Below are 20,880 nucleotides of genomic sequence, written 5' to 3' on the forward strand. Positions count from 1 at the left end.
CTCCTGATCTTGTGATCCGCCCGCCTCGGCCTCCCAAAGTGCTGGGATTACAGGCATGTGCCACTGCACCCGGCCTCCCACCTCCCTTCTTTTGAGAAGAAGACACAATGCTTTGCTCTCTGCTTCTTGTCTGTGGGATGGGGAAGAGAGGGAAGCAAGGACCAGAAGACTGCCCCTTGGAAGGAGGCCAGGGCTGGCTGGGAATGGAGCCTAGGCTGTATACCAGCCTCAGCCCCGTGATGCGCAGAGTCGGGTGTGGGGACACACCGGCACCCCAGCCACGCCCCAAGGCACCTGGAGGGCAGGTCTGGGGTGGCTGATGGGGGTGCTGAGGACCAGGACAGCTTCCCTGCCACCCACCCTGCCCAAGGACAGAACACAGCTCCTCCACACTAGAGACCTCGGCCACAGCACACAGATCTGAAAACTCGGCCCCTGACAGCACCTCCTCTTGGAAGGTGCTTGGCCTGCAGGGCCCCTGTGCAGGGTCCCCAAGGCACATACACACTCATATTCTGCCCCGGAGCATCTGTGACCCCGAGGTGCACATACCTGCGGATCTGGCATGGGGCTTGGGGGAGACAGCCTCTGAGTAAGAAACATGGGGGCTGGAAAGAAGGGGCCCCTGGAGTTGCTTCCTAGGGGAAGGGTGTGGGACAGGCCTGGGAGGGACTGGCAGAGGCAGGCCTGGATCTGAGCCGTCCCTCACGCAGGGCAGGGACCTGGGAGCCCCAGGTAGGGGGGCATCTCCTGGCTGTGGCCGCGGGGTGGGGAGGAGATGCTCACGGAAGCAATGGCGGAAGAGACTGACGCTGGGCTCAGGCTGTGTGCTCCCCACTCCTGGGGGAGCCCTCAAGGGGGCCGCTCAAATCCAAACAGAGACCCAAGGCTAGGCAGCGGGCTGCCCAGAGGAGCCCTCTCCAGCACCAGCTGCTTGAAAGGAGGGAACTGGGCCTCTTGCCCCGGTAGGTCTGTGACAGCAGACAGGGGGCTGCCGGCTGTCTGCATACCTGCCTGGGAACTCTGTGAGCTGCCTGCCTGTGCGTGCAGGTCCATGTCGGATTGTGTGTCAGGTGGGCACATGGGTGAGGTGCAGCTGTGTCCCCTTCCCCTGCCCAACATGCTGTATGTCTAAGGGACCAGCTGTCTTCACAGGTGTGTCTGCAGCCGCCCAGCCCCCTGGCTACAGCACTCATGGCTCACAGGCCCCTGGGCATCCCCTCCCGCATCCTACCTCAGGCCCAAAGCAGGCAAGCGGAGGTACGCCTGGGACCCTCAGGCCCATTTTGCACCTCTGCCTCTCCTACCCCTTCCTGGAAGAAGGGGTTCCTCAGTGTGTCAGGAATTGCAGCCCCCACCCCCAGCAGCCATGGCCCTAATTGGCTCCAAACTGGTCCTTCCCAACAGGCATTCTTCCTTTTCAGATCAATCCTCTAACCCTCGCTGCCCAACTAGGGGGCTGGAGACTGGGTGGGGGGTGCAGGTGCCTCCCTGAGCAAAAGGCAGCTCCCAGCATCCCCGTCTCTCCTGCCTGCTCCCTCAGTGAGGGTGTCCATGGCTGTCTACCCTGGGTTGGGGCCTTGAACCAGCCTCCGACTCCAGTTCCCTGGATACCAAAGGCCCACACTGCAAAGACTCCTCTGCCCCTGGCTAGCCTCTGCGTCCCTAGGACACACTTCGACGTCCAGGCCCTTGCACCCTCTGGCCTTCAGCACCCAGAGACACAAGTCACTCACACCCAAGCCTGTAGCTCCCCAAAATGCTGTCATCCCAGAATCACACCTCACCAGCTGGGCCAGAGAACACGGTGACCCCCAAGCGGTGACAGGGCACAGTGCCAGGCCCATGTTGAATTACTCCTCCCAGGGAGAAGACCCTGACCCAGGACTCGAGGATAAGCAGCTAAAAGGCACCCAAGGGGAGGCTCTAAGACAAGCGCGGCCGCCCTGTCTCCACCGGGGAGGGCGCTCGGGTGCCCGAGGACTCCTCCCCCGTCCAGGTAGAAGGGCTGGGAGAGCACGAGGTAAAGCCGCTTCCCCCTGCCCTTCGGAGGCTCCCTCCAGCACACCCGCAGAGGTGAGGTTAGGACTCTCGATCCTGAAAACCCTGAAAACCGCAGGGACAAGCTCCGCAGGGGAGAGTAACTCCCAGCCCCAACCGAGCCCCGCATCTTACCACCGGGGAGGATATTCGGCAGCCCGGGCAGTCGCAGATCGGAGGATGCACCTGCAGGATCCCCTTGGACATAAGCGTCTTCAGACTTTTCCCTGCGAGCAGAGCCGAGGCAGACCCTGTGAGGGAGCGGCACGCTTCTGGGCGCAGTCAGCGGCAGGGCCAGTACCCCCTTCCCGGCTCGTGGACGAAATACACCCCGAACCCCACACCCACCTCGGCCCGACTTCCCAGCCCGCTTCCCGCCCCACCCTCGCGAACGCCGCAGGGAGCTGCTGGGCTCTGCAACTCCAGCCCGGGTGGAGCGCCCTCCCCCGACGAAGGGCCTGGGCGTCCCCACCCGGCGCCCCTCCTCCCGCGCTCCACCCTCTCCCCGGCCCCGAGGGAACCGCAGGCCGGGCCCAGAAAGGCTGAGTCCCGGAGCGGTGAGCGGCGCCGTCGGGACCCTCGGCCTGCGCGGCAGGAAGAGGCGGCCACCGCGGAGCCACGCACCGCTCAGGTCCCGAACTTTTTAACTCCCCGCGGCGCCTGGCGCTCACCTCGCCCCCTGTGTCCCGGCTCAGGCGCCCCCGCGTCGCACCCTTGGGCCCAGGAGCCCGCAGGCGCCAAAACAGGTTGCGTGACCTGGCGCCGCCGCTCGGGCTCCGCGCGCGCCCCCGCGCCGCCCCGCAGCCTCCCCCGCCGCGCGCTCGCACCCGGCCGCACGTGCGCCCCTCCAGTCTCCCCCGAACCCGGGGCTCCGCGCCCTCCCAACCCGCCTCCTGCCCACTCTCTCGAGTTCCCGTAAACTTCCTTCGGGCCTTAAGGCCCAGGAGCCTCGCAGAGACCTTCTGAGCGGAGGGAGCGGCCCGCGAGCCCCAAGCGCTGTGGCCCAAGCTGGGGGGAGGTGCAGCGGGGGGCGATCTGTCCGTGTTCACCGAGGCCTCCGCGCGCGGCCGGGGTGTCCCCGCGCAGCCCTGGAGCTGCAGCGCCCCCTCGGCCGAGCCGGAGGCTCCCGGGTGTCCGAGTCGGGTAGGGGGTGGGGTCGGGGCCCGCGGGTCCCGGCAGCGAAGGGAGGGGCGGCGGCACCTTTGTGGCGGATGCTGCGCTTCCAGTCCTTGGCCGTCTCGCGGCCGCTGACGAACTGGAACTCGTTGGGCGTGAGCCACTCGCCGCGGTGGCGGATGGACGGGCCCTTGCTGCCCTGGCAGAGTTTGCGCACGTAGAGCAGCGCGCGGTTGGCGCCGCACTCCACCTCGATGCACGGCTCGCCGTTGTCCAGCAGCGGCTGGAAATCCGGGGCCGCGGCCGCGGTGGCCGAGAAGCGCTCGAGGGTCAGCGGGTCCCTGGGCAGGTGAAGGTGCGGGGCGGCCTCGTGCAGGCTGAGGTAGGCGCGCGGGGGGCGGAGCGGCGGGGCCAGCAGAGCCTCGTAACCGGCGGCCGAGGCGGGCAGCGAGGCGGCCGGGGGGAGGGCGGCCGCCGCGGGCAGTGGCGCCAGGTAGCCCGGCAGCGGCGGCAGCGGCAGCGCGGCCAGGGTCGGGTGGAACGTGGCCAGAGCCAGGGCCAGGTCCTCGCGGCCCGGGAACTCCTTCTTGACCGCCGGCATGGCGCCCCGGTGGCTCCGCAGCCCCGCTCTCCGCCGGCGGCAGCAACTTATTCCGGCCCGGGCTGGAGTTGGGTCGCGGGGGCCGGGGAGGCGCCTGGCCGCGCGCCCACCCCGTCCGCTACTGCGCCCCGGCGCCCGCAGCCGCCGCCTACGCGCCGCCCGCCAGGCCTCCCCGGACTGCCCAGCCGGCCGGCGGGGCCTCAGCGGCCGGAGACATGGAGCTGCTATCGATCCCGGATCGACTCGCCGAGCGCCGCAGTTCCAGGGCCTTGGGGCTCCCCGGGGCGTCTGGAGTCCCGCGCCCCGGCCACCAGCGCCCGCGCCCGGGGCAGTCCCACGCCCTGCTCGCCGACCCACCCGCCAGGCCGAGCCCGGCAGCGAGGAGTCGCGGAGTCCCCGCCCCTCTCGGGGGTCCCAAGCCCCCGCCCCGCCGCCCGGGCCGCGTCAGTCGTGCACCCGCGTCCACTGGCGCGCGCCCGCCCGGCGGGGACTTGGGAGACTCCGCCGCCGCCGCCGCCGCCACAACTTGGCCCATTTAAACGGCCCCGGCGCGGCGGGCGGCGCGGGCTCCCGCGGGGGGTGCGTGACGGCCGACTCGGGGCATCCGGCGGCGGCAGCGGGACAGGGCTGCGGCCCCCGGCACTATCCCGAGTACCGAGTCACTGCGAGCGGCTGGAATCCAGGACTCCGCGCGGGACTGGGATGGGCTGGGCCGGTCGCGGACCGGGCTCCTCTCGGAGGGAGGGAGCTGGGGGCTGCTCGCCGGGGTGTGAGCGTGCGCCGGCGGCTCTGGGACTTTGCACAGCGAATCTGATGGTGGGCGTTGGTGTCCGGGAGGGCGTGGGTGGTCTCCGTGCACCTGCAGGGAGCGAGGTTGTGGATTTGTAGTGTGTTGCCTGGGCAAAGTGTTCTGTGAATAACAGGGCAGCACCTCCCCGCCCACTCGTGCCCCTTCCTATGCACTTCACAGGAGTGAGTTCGCCCGAGCCACGGAGTTCCTGTTTAGTCTTTTGCAGATGACGCTGAGACAGAAAGGTCAAGTAACTCTCCTGAAGTCACACAGCTGTTTCAAATGCAGGATGTCTCACACCAGGACCGCGCCAGGGCCATGGTGTGGGGCAAGACCTTCCTGTCACCCCACACCTCCCAGCAGGAAGGTGGTGTGGATCCGAGGCAGGGTGAGGGTGGGGGATAGCGGGTTGGCAGGGTGCACGGCCTCCCACTAGGAGGAGCAAGGCTAGTGAAGCAGGACTGGCCACACCACGTCCACCTTGGTGCCTTCTGACAGGTCAGTCTGGGCCCCAGTCCCTGGTTCCTGGTGAGCTTCCTGTCACCCCACACCTCCCTGCGTGCCCAGATCGGCATTGCATCTGGAGCGTTCCGAAGAGAAACACAACCTGGGGGCGTTGGTAACAGCAGGTGAGACAGCCTTGTCCTGGCCTGCTGTGCCGTGTTGCATCCACTAGAAAGGAGCCTCCTGTTCTGACCCCGGCCCCTGCCCTTGAGATGCAGCTGGCATGTCCCTGTGGGCATCTCCCAGAGCAGGTCCAGGGGTGAGTGGGCCACAGGCCTGTTTGCACAGGTGCCTTCTTCGAGGGAGGGAACAGCCCACCACCACCTCCTGCCAGACCAGCTTCCTTGAGCATAAACCTGACCCTGGGTGACCACGCTGGGCTCCTTCACCTTATCTCACCAGAGGCTTCTGCTGGTCCCACAGTCAACCCGCGGAGTGAGGTCTGGGCCAGGAGTGCTCTGCTCAGACAAGGAACATGCCCAGAAGCCTCCCCCGCTATCCTGGCCTTGTTCTGTGGGGGCTCGTTGGTCTGTTGGGGTCTGGGGGGCCAGATGGGAGTGTGGGTGACCCTTCCTTATGTGGCCACCCTTGGCCCTATCAGCCTGTATGCATCCAGGACACCAGCACATCCCTGACCCCAGCTGTGGCTGCCAGTGAGTTCCTGTGCCTTCCTCTCCTGAAGTCTGTGTCTTCTCCCAGGTCTGATACCATGTGGAAAGTCTGCTCCTGGGGCCAGCTGGAGGCCATGTGAACTGGCCCTGCGTGCCCACTGTCTGGCTGCAGCCCTGACCCTACTGCCCGTGTGTCGGCTACTAGGTTCACCTGCACCTGACCCTCCTTCTAGGTTCTCCTGCACCTGACTCCCTGATGCTCACACAGTGACTTGGGGAGGGAGGCTGGGGAGGCGCAGGTCTGCATGGCAGTGCCTCTCAGGGTCTGAGGCCCTTGGGCCAGGCTTCTCCTCTGACCTGGGCCAGCAGAGGGGCCTCCTTTCCCTTCCAAGAGCCCTCCCCTGTTCACCAGCATCTCATCATGCTCAGGCCCACAGTGTGGTTAAGGAGGGGCATGGGGCTGGCCCTGGGTTTCTGGCTGGGTGTGGGGGCCTACCCGGGCCCATGGTGTCTTCCAGAAAAGACCCTGACTGGGTCCAAAGCTGGAGGCACCCCTCTATCTTCACTGTCCACTCCCTGATGTTCTGGAGGTCCCTCCAGGGGCTGGGTGAGGAGGCCTTCCCCACCACCTCCTTGTCTTCCTGGGAAGCAGGCACCTGTTCGGAGGCCACTTTCCCACAGGAGCAGGCTCCTCACCCCCAGCATCACCCTTTTCCGCGGGGTTGTGCCCCTTCCTTGGTCCTGTCCACTCACACACTCATATCCTGTGTCCACTCACACACACCCGTGTCCGTGTCCATGTTCACACCTGTTCTGTGTCCACTCCCACAGACCTGTGTCCACTCCCACACCTGTATCTCGTGTCCACTCGCTCACACCTGTACTGTCCGTGCCCACTCACACGTGTCCTGTATCCACTCGCTCATACCCGTGTCTCATGCCCGCTGGCTTACACCAGTCCCGTGTTCACTTGCGCACCTGTGTCCCATGTCTTGTGTCTGCTCGCACATCTGTGTGATGTGTTCACTTGCTCACACCTGTCCCGTGTCCTCCACTCGCACACCTGTGTCCCATGTCCACTCACACACCTGTCTTGGTCTGGGACACCTGGGCCCCACTCTCCCCTGCACTCCTCAGGCTGGCGGCAGAGGCCAGAGGAACAGAGTTTTGGCGCTGGAATCATCCTGAGCGAGGCAGGGACCTGGCGGTGTGGACTTCCCTGCCCCTCCTCCGGCCCACCGAGCCCCGCCTGCCTGGGCCTTGGTGCCTCTGTCGCTGCTCCGGGTCCCCCTGCTGGGGCCCCTCCGCCGCTGGGCTGAGGCTGGAGCCTGCCTCCCGCCACCAGAGGGAGGAGGTCATAAATAACCCTGGGGCTGCCATGGAGCAGACGGTGACCCCAGACGTCCTGGGGGAGTGTGGGGGCGCCAGGGGCCGCTGCCCCAGCCCACGCCGCCTCCGCCATCCGGGAGTGCCTGCCCAGGCTCCCCAGCATTTCTCTTAGAGCCCTTCTCATCCATCCCCTCATCAATCAATCAACCATTTATTGAGCCCAGATGTGGTACAGCCCCAGCCGGAGATGACCCAGAGGTGGGGTGGGGAGGAGAGAGATGGGGAAGCTGAGTCCGGGGCCACAGGTGCAGCCAGGAGGTGCAGGTGAGCAGCGCTCAGGCCAGCCTGTCAGCCTCAGTCCTGAGCTTACTTCTGGTGATGGAGGGAGATATACAGAAAAGATCCTGCAACCTGCAGGTGTGGCACAGCTGATCTTGGGCCAAGGATGCACAGCTGTGTGTGTGCCTGGCCACCGGCAAGGGCAAGCGGGCTCAGAAGCACAGGTGTGCCCACACCCTGCGTGCCTGTGTGTGGCGCAGCAGCTCCCGACGCGCGCAGGACACACACACAGCACAGACAGACCCTCCCATGGCCACACGGACAAAAATGGCTTCACTGTAGACGCCGGTGCAGACAGGATGTGCACTGCTTTCCAAGGCCTGTGCGCATCAGCACCGCACGGACCTAGTCACACGTGATCCTCAGCCAAGGTGGCCTGTCCAGTCCTGGTGCTGTTGGATGGAAAGGCTAACCCGGGAGGTCAGGGGTCGTGGTATATCAGCTGGGCTCCCTCAGACGCTCCTGCAGAAGTGGCCAGGACCTCAGGAACGCACCTGCTCCTGGTCAGACAGGAGGGGCTGCTGTGATGCAACTTGCCCGTGCCTTTGGGTGCTGTGAGCTGGCTGCGCGCCATGTCGTTTCGAGGACGCAAGAAGGTGTTTCCAAGTCCAGTCTGTCCACCGACCTGAACCTTTACCATTGAAAGAACAAAGGGGTGGGGCCCGAGGGACCCTTCCCTGCCGTCCCGTGGTGTGTAGTCAGGGATGCTCCTGCAGACACACAGGTGGGCTCTGACTGCCAGATCGCAGGGGCGGTGCCGTGGTCCTCACCTGCCATGTCACTAGCGTGCTGACGCGGACACCGGCGAGAGCGAGAGTGCTCGGCCCGGCACATCCCAGACAATTCCTCTGTAAATGGTGCAGCAGCCAGAGGCCCCAGCACCTTGAGGTTAAGCAAAGAGAAGGAATAGAGTTCTCCAGAGCCCCAAGGAGCGGGAGGTTCTGTCCCAATGGATGGGCTCAGCCAATTTCACCCTCTTCTCCCCCTGCCAACACTGCGGCCTGCAGCCTGGACCTGGCCCGGGTTGTGGAGGGGACCGGGGATGCAGCTGCCACCTGCTGGGCGGACGTGGGCCTAGGTGGTCCTCAGCCCTCATGACAGGAGCCCCCGAAGCACTGTTGCGGCACCCTCTCTGACATTGGGTGGGAGACTCTGGGAGCCGAGTGCAGAGCCAGGGCCCAGCACGCAGGCCTTGGGCTCCAGTCCGTGTGCCCCACATCTGGAATGTGCCAGTAGGGCCCGGTGCGAGAGAAGAGCGGATCCCTACATGAGTGAGGGTGGAGGGATGGTGCCTCTGCCATGGCCACGGTGCCGCCGTCCACGTCAGCTCACTCTCAGCACAGATGCTGTGTGACGGCCTCGGGCCACGCCACTTGTTCTGAGGCCCCTAGCAGGTCGGGCTTGTGCTGGCTGCACATTGACTGGCTGGTGAGCTTGGCGGGTCTGTGGGCACGGAGAGACCAGAACGTGCGAAACAGGCCCGATGAGGGTGCCAGGCTGCGGCAACCCCCGAGCTTCAGAGGAGGGGGCACCAGCCGGGGGCCCTGCACAGACAGCCTCAGGTGCAAGGAGCTGGAGCCCAGGCCACCTGGGGAGGGGCGGGGTGCCGTGGCTGGAAGTTGCTGTTCTCAGACCTGGTTCTGAGACCCTCTCCAACTGCATGGGGGGGGGGTCCAGGCTGGACCCCAGATGTGACGGTGTATGTGCTGGGATGGGAGCCCCCTGAGAGCAGGGCTTTTGTTAATTCACCAGCAATCCCACATGTCTGGCACGAGATAGGTGCTCAGTCAGTGAAAACCACACACGGGGTCCTCCATTGTGTCCAGGGGAGGGTGGGCCCTGCTCACAGCCAGACTCCTAGCCCTGGGCAGCCCTGCTGCCTGCCTGCTCCTTCCACTCCTACCACCTGCCCAGGTGGGACTCTGCCTGCCTTCCTGTCCCCAGTGCTCTGTAGGAGTTTGACCACAGGTATCCTCTTCATCAGAGAGAGGAAAGCTCACGATCTGGGAGAACTCCAGGCCTGGCCCAGCGAACACGTCCTTATCTTCAGCAGACATTGCCCAGTGCAAGGGGAGGTCAGTCTCAGGAGACAGTCCCCTGGACAGTGGCGTGGCATCTGTCCTAAGGCCTTGCCTGCAGCACAGGGTGCCACAGAGGTCCCCTGTGACAGAGCCTCATGGCTGGGGCAGGCAGGGGTCGCACCTGCTCCTGCATGAAGAGGCAGATAAAGACCCACAGCGTGGTCTCTGGGGTCCCACATCCCAGGTAGAGAATGACCCAGGTCGCTGGTGTCTGTGCCATCTCTGCTCCACTGACCACTCATGGGGGTCCTGGAGATCCTGACACCAGTGGCCGGGGAGCAGCAGCCCAGGCACAGGCCCCAGTGCACACGCAGATCCCACCGTGTCTGCACAAGGCCTTGCCCCAACGAGGCCTGGGTGCCGTGTGAGGGCCGGGACGCTAACACAGCGGAGGGTACCCACGCGTGAGCTGCTCTGGGGTCCCTCCCTGTGTTTCTTCCGGTAATGAAACTTGTACCCAAATGGGATATGCAGGGTTGCACTGTGCAGTCGCTGTGTGTTTAAGGGTCTCATCCCCGTGTGCGCCAGCAGGACCACAGCTGTGACCGGCTGCTCCAGAAGAAGTGGGTGGGTTGAGACCCCACCGGCAGCGTCACTGGGGGCAGCAGGCCCTCTGTCAGCACTGACTTCTGTATCATGTCAGGGATTTTTAGGGTGGCAAGCTCAGGTGGACAGGCAGTTTTATTCTGTTTCCCATGTCAAGTCCAGCCCCAGACTGACTTTCTGAAGTCACAGACGGAGCCTCACCCCATCCAAGGCGGTGTCCTGGACTCCCACTGTGCTCCCCAGAGGGCAGGGTGAGTGCATGGCATCCTTTTGGCGGGCATGGGTGCCTCTGTGGACCTGGCGTGAGGCTTCTCTGTTTCTGAGTCTCCTATGGACCATCTGTCTTCTGTGTGGCTGCTGAGGAATCACACTGGGGTGGCCGTGCAGGTGGCTGAATGAGAACAGGACCCTCATGCTGCACAGCCCTGCTTAACCCGGGGGTGGCCCCAGAAGCGGGTGGGCAAGGCTGGGCAGCAGGGATTGGCTGAAATCGTATGCAGAGCCCAAGAGGCAGGGGAAAGGCGGCAATTTCAGGGTCCCTTTGTTCGCCAGGTACCTGGGGCCCAGCCTGGGCGGCAGGAGGGACTCAGCCGCTCGCCCAGGCAGGAAGGGTCCCAAGCAGAGGCCCCTCCCTCAGGCACTCCCCAGCCCACACCTGCAGCACTGGGACCAAGAATAATAAAACACCCGCCTCACGGAAGACAGCTTTATCTTGTTGATCGGAAGTCTGCCAGCCCAATTTATGATGGAACATAAGATCTCTAAATCTGAATTTACGCTCTGTAGCGTAACGAGAGGTCAATAAGATTAAACGGGGGCTCAGGAGAGGACCAGCGTCAGGTTCACTGCGAGGTGCTGCACAGAAAACCCACAGCCAGAGCCCCTGGGCCCAGCCCAGGCAAGACGAGAAAAGGAGGGGGCAGGTGGGAGACCAGCCTGGGGCTCCCGGGAAGCCCACGGGATGGAGGCGGGAGAGCCAGGAGGCCTGGGGCAACCCTGGGACGGTTCCTGGGTTCCTGGATGGAGGAGAGCAGGGGGGTGATGAGGGTTCCCTCAGGGCTGGGGAGCCTTCTGGTCTCAGACCCACCCCCCTTCAGCTCCCAAGCCCTGGGTGCCCCTGGCTCTGAGGACAGTTGGGAATCTTCCCTGAGACAGGTTCAAGGACAGAGCTGTGACCCTGGCACAGGGCTGCTTTGGGTGCCCATGAACTCGGCTTCTGGCTCAGAGCAGTTCCCTGGACCCGTTCCTGAGCCCTCTGTCCTCTGGAACCCATGGGCAGGGTGAGGGACGGGTGCTCCGTCTGGGTGGGGGCCTGGGCGCCCAGCCAGCACGAGGCTGGCTTGCTGAGCTTAGAGCAGACCCCGACTTCAGAATTTATACAAATAAATGCAATGAAAAGTGCTGGCAGCCTGATTTGATTACAGAGTCATTCATTCTCTGGTCGTTAATAATTTGTGCAATAAAGGACTGCGGCCGCTCAGTGCGGGGGAGGCTGTGGCCCAGCCTTCCCTCGGCGCCGGCCCCGGGAGCTGGAAGCATAAATTATTAGTTTCTTATCGCTGGGCCTGCCATCACTCATGCTGCCAGGGCCTGGTGGGAGCTGGTGGCTGTTCTGCTGCCCGCCCTGGCCGGCTCAGGGCCGGCTCTCAGCCGTCGCCTGGGGCCCTTTGTCACCCCCACCCTGGCCCCCCAGGTGTGGGAGCCCCAGAGCCTGCTCAGGCCTGGAGGCTGCTGCTGGAGCTGGCAACTCTGGAAGCCAGAAAGGTGGGGCTTTAGTGCCTGTCCTCAGACCCTCAGGAAACCAAAGCCAAATCACTCCCTGTTGGAAACGCAACCTCACATACCGGGCCACAGCACGGACACCCACGACAGCAGCCCACAGCACGGACACCCACGACAGCGGCCCACAGCACGGACACCCACGGCAGCGGCCCACGGCACGGACACCCATGGCAGCGGCCCACGGCACGGACACCCGAGACAGCAGCCCACGGCACGGACACCCGCGGCAGCGGCCCACGGCACGGACACCCGCGGCAGCGGCCCACGGCACGGACACCCGCGGCAGCGGCCCACGGCACGGACACCCGCGACAGCGGCCCACGGCACGGACACCTGCGACAGCAGGCGACGGTGGGGACACTTGCGACAGCGGGCCAGGGCAGGGACACTCACACAGTGGGCCACGGCACGGACACTCACAACAGCAGCCCACAGCATGGACACTCACAGCATGGACAGCAGCCCAGAGGGACCCTTGCCCAGACCCTGACCAGGGGGAAGAGACAGTTGTGTCTGGGTTTGTCGGTCCTCTGGTTGTGGCAGGGCCCCTCTGGGTTGGACTCGGCACCTGTACCTGGGAGCACCTGCTCAGATGAAGGAGTGGGAGCAGGAACAGCGCTCATGCTCTCTCCCTGTGTCCAGGGCTGGGGCTCTGGTCTGGCGGGTAAGCATAGGGCACCTCCCGCCCTCTCATGCCCTCATACACCTGCTGCTGGGGTTCCCTGTCCCACCCCAAAAGGGAGAAGCCAAGGCTGAGGCAAGGTTGGAAAATCAGGGTGGGGACTCTGGAATCCAGACATCCCGACAGAGGATGCAGGAGGAATCGGCGTGAGTGCAGGGTAAACTCACGGACCCGAACTCTCAGATGTGCCTCCTGGGCTCAGCTTCCCCTTTCTGGAGGGCTGGGGGTTCCAGAACCTTGCCTTGAATTTGTGAGGATGGTGGGACCTGGAGGGCAGGTGGCGCAGATGGTGTGAGGCCTCACCCCAGGACGCTGTGCCCACTTCTGGCTGTGCAGCCTTGGGAAGGCTTCTGACTTCTCTGAACCTCAATCTGTAAAATGGGAATGAGAATGAAACAAGATGAAATTAACATGCATTGAGCGTGTGGGGTGGGGCAGAGACAGCCACCTCACAGCTGGTGAGGCCCTCACAGCATCTGGTCCTGCCACCTTGCAGCTGGTGAGGCCCTCACAGCATCTGGTCCTGCCACCTCGCAGCTGGTGAGGCCCTCACAGCATCTGGTCCCGGAGCCCACACAGCCCCTTGCAGAGACTTCCCTACCCACGTGCAAGCGTTTCGCCCTCCTCCCACGGGCGACCCCAGCTTGGCCGCATGCGTTTTTGCTCAGAACGTCCCCACCTATGTCCCACCTGCCCCTCTGGCTTCGGGAGTGCTGGGCACAGCGGTGGCAGGTGCCTCGGTGCCCTTGGACTTGCCCGGTCGTCTGTCGCTTCTGAGGCGGCCCCGTTGATGGGTGCTCCTTCTCTTCTGGGTGCATTTTCCTTTTCCTGCTTCCTCGCATGCCTGGTGATTTTTGAATGGGTGACAGGGATTGTGAATTTTGCTGGGTGCTATTTTTGTAGCAAAGCTGAGCAAAACTGACTTTGCTCAGGACTCCAGGAAGTTACCTGGAAGCTGTTTGGTCCTTTGGGGTCTTGCTTTTAAGCCCTGCTGGGAGGACCAAGGCAGCATGTAGTCTGGGGCTGACTGTGCCCTCCTTTACCAGGGCACAGCCCTGCTTGGTGCTCTGCCCAGGGGCTGAGGTGCCCCAGCCTGGCTGGTGGACCACGGACCTTTCACAGTTCCCTCTGGTGATCTCGGGTGGTTCTCCTCGCCTTCTGTAGTTGCCTTTCTTTTTTTCTTTTTCTTTCTTCTTCTTTTTTTTTTTTTTGAGACGGAGTTTCACTCTTGTTGCCCAGGCTGGGGTGCAGTGGTGCGATCTTGGCTCACCATAACCTCCGCCTCCCAGGTTCAAGTGATTCTCCTGCCTCAGCCTCCCGAATAGCTAGGATTACAGGCATGCGCCACCACGCCCAGCTAATTTTGTATTTTTTTTAGTAGAAATGGGGTTTCTCCATGTTGGTCAGGCTGGTCTCGAACTCCCGACCTCAGGTGATCCTCCCACCTCAGCCTCCCACAGTGCCGGGATTACAGGCGTGAGCCACTGCACCCGGGCCTGTAGTTTCCTTTCATGTGAAAATGCTGATTGTCGCTCACTCTTCACCTGCTGTCACCTCACACCTCGGCCTCCCCAGACTCCCAGCTTGGTCTCCTTCCCTGAAGGAGACCCCTGAACACACCTGGGTCCCCACGCCTGCACCACAGTCTGGACACTGGGGGCAGTGAGCTGGGCAGTCGCGGGGCTCTGCCTCCATTGTTCCCCAGCCTTGCTCACCTGGTGACCCTGGTGGGATGGGGGTCTGGCTGCTCCCTCCTGCCTGGACGTCTGTCCCCACTGGTGTGCTCACGACAGTGCCCTGCATGCCTGCGGGGCTCTCACAGGTGTTTTCTGAGTGGCCTGGGTGGGGCCCGGGCAACCTGCTGGACAACAGACCCTCAACCCATCCCCTGCCAACCTAGCTCAGCCCTGAGCTCCTGGCAAGGGATGAGACAGCCTGAACTTCAGCCCAGGGAGGGGTGCGGGGGCTGCCGTCAGGTGCCTGCTGCTCCCTGTGCACCGAAGGTGGGCCACCTGGTCCTTCCTTCTCCAGGACCTCAGGCAGCCCCTGTTACCCAAGGTGGTGGCTCCACTGTGGGGGCCAGGACAGGGGCGGAGGGTGGACAGCACGCCCACTGTGAATGCCCCGGCTGGGTCCTTGCCTCTCCGAAGGCTTCGTCACCAGGGCCCAGGTGACAGGAGGCTGTCATTGTGAAGGAGATTTCATCTTACAAAACCCTCAGGAGAGCAGTGAAGCCTCAGGGTGCTGGATTACCCGGAAGTGCACTCTGGGCTGGGGGCAGCAGCCGCGGTCATAACATGTGTATGCCACACCAGGAAACCTGTCTGCTAATGTGTGCACATGGGCAGGCTGGCAGCACCTGGCTCTGGCTTGCTTGGAGTAGACGTTGGAACAGGTGGCCCCGGGTCTCAGCCTGACACTGCCTGGCACTGTGAGGACAGGGCGTTGCTGACGCTGCGGGCTCAGGGTGGGGGTTTGTCTCCACGGCTGACCTTCTGGCCGAAGGAGCGTATGGGGCATGGTCTCAAGCAGGTCCCAGGATCCCTGACCCTCAGCCAGGCCCAGGCCTTGGCTCACGGCCCTCAGATGAACAGGCAGAGGGGGTCAGGACGGGGTGGACCAGAGCAGGCAGGGGGCCCTGGACAGAAGGGGAGATAGAAGGGGGCATGAGGGGCTGTCTCCTTGGTTTTGGGTCTTAAACAGCGTGTGGTTTTCTCTGTTTGAGGGGCAGCCTGCACCCAGAGCCTCCAATGGGCATGGCGTGTTTTGAGGGTGCAGGTGAATCTCTTTACCAGAGGCTCCCCCGGGACAGGGCCCATTCAGAAGGCCACCTCTCTCAGTGCAGCCAGCAGCAGGGCAGAGCTCTGGGGACCCCAAGCCGGAGGCCCACATGGGCGGGAGACACTGCCTCCAGTCACCCCTGGGGAGCCAGCGTCTAGGGTCACTCCCGGTGTGGCTCCCTCCCTGCCAGGCACAGTTCACAGAGGCAGCTGCTTTGGGAAGTTTGGTGCCAGACCCCGCCAAGCCCCTGCCCGGGGCATCTCCTCCCGCACCCTTCGCCGCCGTCTTTCAGACGGCTGCTCTCCCGAGCCAGGCCTGCGCGCCATCTCCTGCTCTCCCGAGCCAGGCCTGCGCGCCATCTCCTTTAGGCTCTTGCAGCTCCTCCGCTGGCCTCCACGCTGCCCCAAGCAGGAGCGTTGGATCTGTCATTTCCTGACGTTAACGGTTAACCCGAGGCTCTGCTGCCTGCAGGATGAACACACTTTTCATTATTTCTCCGATTCCTTCAACCGTCACTGAGCCTGTCTCTGTGCCAGGCGCAGAGCTGCAAACCCAGGAAGACAGTGGTGAGCAGTTCACACTGCCCTTCTTCCTGCTGTGGAGTGCAGAAAAGGAAGCTCCAAGCTTGCACTTGGGGCGTGCAGAGCCACCTTCTGCCAAAGGCTCCCGAGCCTCATAGTTCAGGAGGGGCAGGAGGGGCTGATCGCCCTCACCCCAGAACAGCGCTTTGGCGATCCTTCACGCAGACACCAGTCCCCTCTGTCTAATCCTGTTCATCCTTGATGCCAATGTCAAATGCCACTTCCTCCATGAAGCCTTCCTGGATCCCTCCAGTCAGAATGAGTCCATTGTCCTTGAGCTTCTGAACCCACATCCTGGCCTTTCCAGAACTGGGCCTGCTGGCTTACACAGGAACCCTGCCTTCATAACTGGACTGTAGGCCCCACAGGGGTCTCATCTCTGCTGCAGGGGCCAGCCGGCACTCAGGAGGTCTTGGAAATATGTGTCCCGATGGCTCAGCACTTTGCAATCACCATCTCAGGTGACCCTGCAGCCACTGTGAGGTGGGTGCTGGTCCCACCTCCTTCACAGGTGCCAGCTGGCAGGTGGTGGAGGTTTGAGGCCTGATCCTCCGGACTTCTGTGGTTTAATCAAAGGAGGCCACAGCTGCTCTGGGCCATGGCTCCTCCAGAGCTCATCACTGTGATTATTCATTAACCCCTTAGTTATCAGCTAGGACTTCACAGAGATTCCCGGGCTGAAAGTGAAAGAAAGGAGGGGACCCAGGAGGACCTGGAGGAGGCGCTGGGTGCTGTCCAGCTGCCTGGGCCTGAGCCGAGAGCTGCTGATCTCTGGACATCTTAAGTTCCAGGGCTCCAAAGGCTGCTTTGTCCTGCGGACGCACGGCCATGGGTGCACTAGGTGTTTGATCACTGACAATGTAAAGTTCCTTATTCTCGGTTTTATTCTCTGTAGAAATGAGGATAAAATACTTGGCTTGTACAATTGTTGATAAATTCTAGATGTTGACCAGCATATAGTGGTTGCCCAATAAATTGTAAACACGATTGTTTTTGATGATTTTAAATAACTATTGAAAATCTATACACTATACAAATCCAGCATTGAATCTGTAGAGAGTATGCCCCACCCGTGCACCCAGGAGCTGCCTGCTTCCCTCCCTCTGCACCAGGCTGAGCTCCCAGACACCCCATCTTCCCTGCACCCCACTCAGTGGCTCCCCCTGCTCTTCCGATTCCTTGGGTCCCTTCTCCTGGTGACATACCTTCTCCACTCTGCTGCCTGCCTAGCGCCCACCCTGGCCACCACATCCAGACCCCACATCCCAGATGGCCTCCCTCAGCCCCCAGCCCCTACAAGCACATGCACACAGAATCGTGCACACGTGTGCTTTTACCAAGGGCACACGTCAGACACGTACAAATCCACTGACTTGCCATTGCCAGCTGCGTATGAGCACAAAGGCGCAGCTCACCAGGTTTATCTGGCCCAGGCCTGGGAACCCTGAGCAGGGAGCCCCACCCCCTGCCGCGGGCTGGCTCTAGACTGATGCCATTTATCACTGGCTGAGGATGAGTAATTTTACCGTGAACATAGTTCAGGGTGATAGATGAGGGAGTGGGGGCAGGTGATCACCGTGCTGCCTGCCTGCCCCAGAGGGAGGCTGGAAGGAGACTCCTGCCTGTTTATAACGGGATAGTGGCCCAGGAGGGGCACGTGGACGGAGGAGCCCCTGTCAGGGAGGCTGGCACAGCCACAGTGGGGCGGGGAGGCAGAGGACGCAGGCCTGGTCTCACCCATGTCCCGGGCCTTGTGAGGACCATGAGCAGAGCCCACTCAGGGAGACGTGGCCATCCCCCGAATCCTGCCCAGGGCCGAGGTCCCAGGAGCCCTATGCTGTGGGAGGATGGGGACAGGCGAGTGTGTGGCTCCAGTGTCCAGACAGAAGAAAAGGAGAGTTTCCCCTGAAGACCGCTACCATCCTCTCCCGGAGTCCTGACCTCACCTTTGGGTCACAGTCAAGCTCTGCGAATTGACATCTCTTCGGCAGTGCTGGCCTCACCGCAGGTGCAGCTACGCTGCCCACAATAACAAGGAAGACTTTATCTGCTGGCCACGCACGTGTGCAGCGGCAGGGCTGGGTTTTCTGGAGCCTCCTCCACGCTGTGGCCTGCTCAGCTGCCCACGGAGGGACGGCCTGGCAGCCTGGCGGGCACGCCCACCTCTAAAGTCCTGGGCCTCAGTGGGGAGGCTGAGGGCAGGCACAGGGTGCCCGGGGGCGAGTTCCATCCCTGGCTGTCTGTTCAGGGCCTGCCGGGAGGGAGCCTGAGGGGCCCGGCTGGTTACCAGACACCCCCCTAGTTGCTCAACCAGGACCCCTCCAGATGCCGCCGCGAACAAGTCCCGGGCCCTCAGGTGTGGTCGATTGGTCCCCCCGCCCCCAGTGATTGATCAAAGCACGACTCCCACCCCAGCTCCAGGGACCAGGCAGGTCGGGACCGACAGAGGCAGCCCCGGGAGACCCCGCTGGGGCCGGGAGGGGCCACCCGGGCTGGCGGCGCCGTCAGGCACCCGCAGTCACTGCGGCTGACAGGAGATGGGGGCCCCCCTCTCCGCGGGCGCGGCCTCGGGGCCGCCGTGGGCAGCAGAGGCGCCAGGGCGTCCGGGAAGTCTGGGCCCGCAGCTGCCCCCGGGTCCCGCGCGCGCCGAGCCAATCCCGAGCCAGTCAGTCGCGCCCCCGCCAACCCCCCCCACCCCCATCCCCGCCGTAACCCTTCCCTCTCCGCAGCGCGGCCGGGTGCTGGCGCGGAGCGTGGGGGCCCCGGTCTCTGCTCAGGCAGAGGGCGCAGCTGCGGGTCCCAGCGCCAGGACCAGCCCAGCCGCGCCGCCGCCCTGGACGCCGCCCCTGCCCAGGACCCCCACCCGCGCCGGGCCCACCCTCGGTCCTTCCTCCCGGCCTGGGAGATAGCAGTGATGACACCAAAAACGACCACCGCATATACCAGCAACAGTGCGCCCGGGGGGCCTGATCCAGTGCCCTTCATGAATCCCGTGGCCCAGGAAATGGGCTGAGCAGAATCCCACCTGCTGCAGGGCCAAACCCCCCTCCCTTCCCCTCTGCCCCTCATTCCCTCCCCTCCCACCTGTCCCCTCATTCCCTTCCCCATCCCCTCCCCTCCCACTTGTCCCCTCTCCCCTCCCACCTTCCCCTCATCCCCTCCCCCTACTCCCCTCTCTCCTGTCTCCTCTCCTCCACCCCCTCCTCCCCTCCCACCTGTCCCCCTTTCCCTCCCCCTTTCCCTCATCCCCTCCCCCGCCCCTCCTCCCCCTCCCCTCCCTCTGTCACCTCCCCTGTCCCTTCCTCCTTTCCCTCTTCCCCTTCAGTATCTTTGCCTCCTCCTCCCTTTGCAGACACACTGCACACAGGCCTCTCCCAGGCCCTGCTTTCCTTTGAACCATACCTTGTCTCTTTTCCCTTTTTCAGGGAAACTTCCAAAGAACTGGCTGTGGCGGACACCCTATCTTTCTGGCTCTGTGACCTTCCCCTTCCAGCTGCTGCCCCCACCAGCCTGCACCCCTGTTCTGAGAGGCCATCCGCACCTCTCGGCGCCTGCCCTCCTGCCCGCCCTCCTGTGGGCCTGGCCTGCTCCACACCTGCTGTCCACGAACCTGCTGTCCACGAGGAGGCCCGGCTTGTGCTGCCCTCGGACTTGGCCACACTGGTTCCTGCTGCCTGCAGCTTCCATTCTAACAGGTGTGGGGCTGATCACGAACAAATCCACTAATGAATAAATAAGAAAACTTGTAGGTAGTTATCTGTGGAGAATTAAGGTGATTGTCACTGGGTCAGTCTGGGTGTCTAAGGCCCCATCCTGACAGGGGAACTGTGAGCCTCGCCTTGGCCAGAGGGAGACCCTTCAGGTGGAAGGAACAGCCTAGGAAGTCCCAGGGGGGCTTGGCGAGCAGGGGGCAGGGAGCCGGTGATGGGCCCTCCTCCCAGATTGGGGAGGGTCTGCACTCTCTCGGCTGGTCAGAAGGACCGGGCAGGAGGGAGGTGAAGAGGGTGTTTCTTAGCCCTGCGGGATCCCCGCGGAGGGGAAGTTTTCCTGAAAAAGGGAGGGTCCCATGGAGGAAGAGTCAGCTCCAGATGCTCCCTAATCCCAGAGAACACGGACTCCAGCAGGTAAAATCAGGTGCGCCCACAGCCTCACCTCTCCTCCTTGTCCCTTGAGGGTGGGCAAGGAAACAGACTGTGACCCCAGCCCCTCTGGCCAGGGCAAGAGGCTGCAGGGCCTGACATTCTCATCACAGAAAGAAGACTTTTTTTTTTTTTTTTTTTTTTTTTAGGAGACACAGTCTCCCTCTGTTGCCCAGGCTGGAGTGCAATGGTGTGATCTCGGCTCACTGCAACCTCCACCTCTTGGGTTCAAGCAATTCTCTCACCTCAGCCTCCCCAGTAGCTGGGATTATGGGCGTGCAACACCACACCATGCTGATTTTTGTATTTTTAGTAGAGAGATGGGGTTTCACCATGTTGGCCAGGCTGGTCTTGAACTCCTGACCTCAAATGATCCGCCCACTTTGGCTTCCCTAAGTGCTGGGATTACAGGCGTGAGCCACCATGTCCAGCCAATTTTTTTTTTTTAAGATAGGGTCTCACTCTGTCACCCAGGCTGACGTGCAGTGGTACTGTTTTGGCTCGCTGCATCCTGGGAAAGGAGACTGTAACAGGACTTTAAGGAACAGAAGCCTTTCAATGGCCGGAGAGTGACAGAAAAGTCTTAGGGAGGTAGGGGAAAACGAGAGGCCTGGGAGCTGGGCTCCCGGGACGGCGGTGGCTCAGCCTTCTCTCCGGGCGGAGGTGCACCCAGCCCATGCTCCCTGCACCTCTGGCCTCCTCGGGTGTGGTGAATGAGTGTGCTTAAAGGGGAAGCGACAGCAGACTCTGGCACTGGCCGTTCTGTCTGTGGCTAAGGAGAATGCCCGGGACGTGTGCTGCCTGCAGGGGTGGCAGGACACCAGCTGCAGAGACACCTCCTGTGCTGCCCTCCGGGGCGGGCTCCAGACTCTCTTCCCGGCTCCTGTGCACTTCAGGTGGGGGGGCCAGCTGAGTTGAAGGGGAGAGGCAGCTGAGTTTCCGGCACTGTCCTAGCCGG

General features: G+C 63.1%; 1 protein-coding gene and 1 long non-coding RNA gene across 10 annotated transcripts in view; one reads left to right on the plus strand and one right to left on the minus strand.

Annotated features, from left to right (window-relative positions):
- Positions 1-4,266, minus strand: part of SAMD11 (sterile alpha motif domain containing 11) — a 19,878-nt gene extending 15,612 nt beyond the window's left edge. For 6 of the 9 annotated variants that reach the window (XM_063595213.1, XM_063595210.1, XM_063595211.1 and 3 more), the window contains exons 1-2: positions 3,241-4,241; positions 2,176-2,267 (exon numbers count right to left, since the gene is read on the minus strand). In XM_063595213.1, the coding sequence (XP_063451283.1) occupies positions 2,176-2,267; positions 3,241-3,757 (609 nt within the window). In that variant the 5' untranslated portion in view covers positions 3,758-4,241. Of the gene's footprint in view, positions 1-2,175; positions 2,268-2,999; positions 3,114-3,240 lie in introns of those variants that run through there. The other 3 variants (XM_055099878.3, XM_055099877.3, XM_063595217.1) reach the window with 2 other exon arrangements.
- A 386-nt stretch (positions 4,267-4,652) lies between these two features.
- LOC134728724 (uncharacterized) lies at positions 4,653-11,364 on the plus strand. The gene is made up of 3 exons (XR_010109451.1): positions 4,653-4,935; positions 5,046-5,176; positions 5,653-11,364. It is a non-coding gene; the product is annotated as an uncharacterized LOC134728724 (long non-coding RNA).
- Positions 11,365-20,880: the final 9,516 nt, after the last annotated feature.

The sequence above is a fragment of the Pan paniscus genome, chromosome 1 (genome assembly GCF_029289425.2).
Source record: "Pan paniscus chromosome 1, NHGRI_mPanPan1-v2.0_pri, whole genome shotgun sequence".
Classification (NCBI taxonomy): Eukaryota; Metazoa; Chordata; class Mammalia; order Primates; family Hominidae; genus Pan; species Pan paniscus.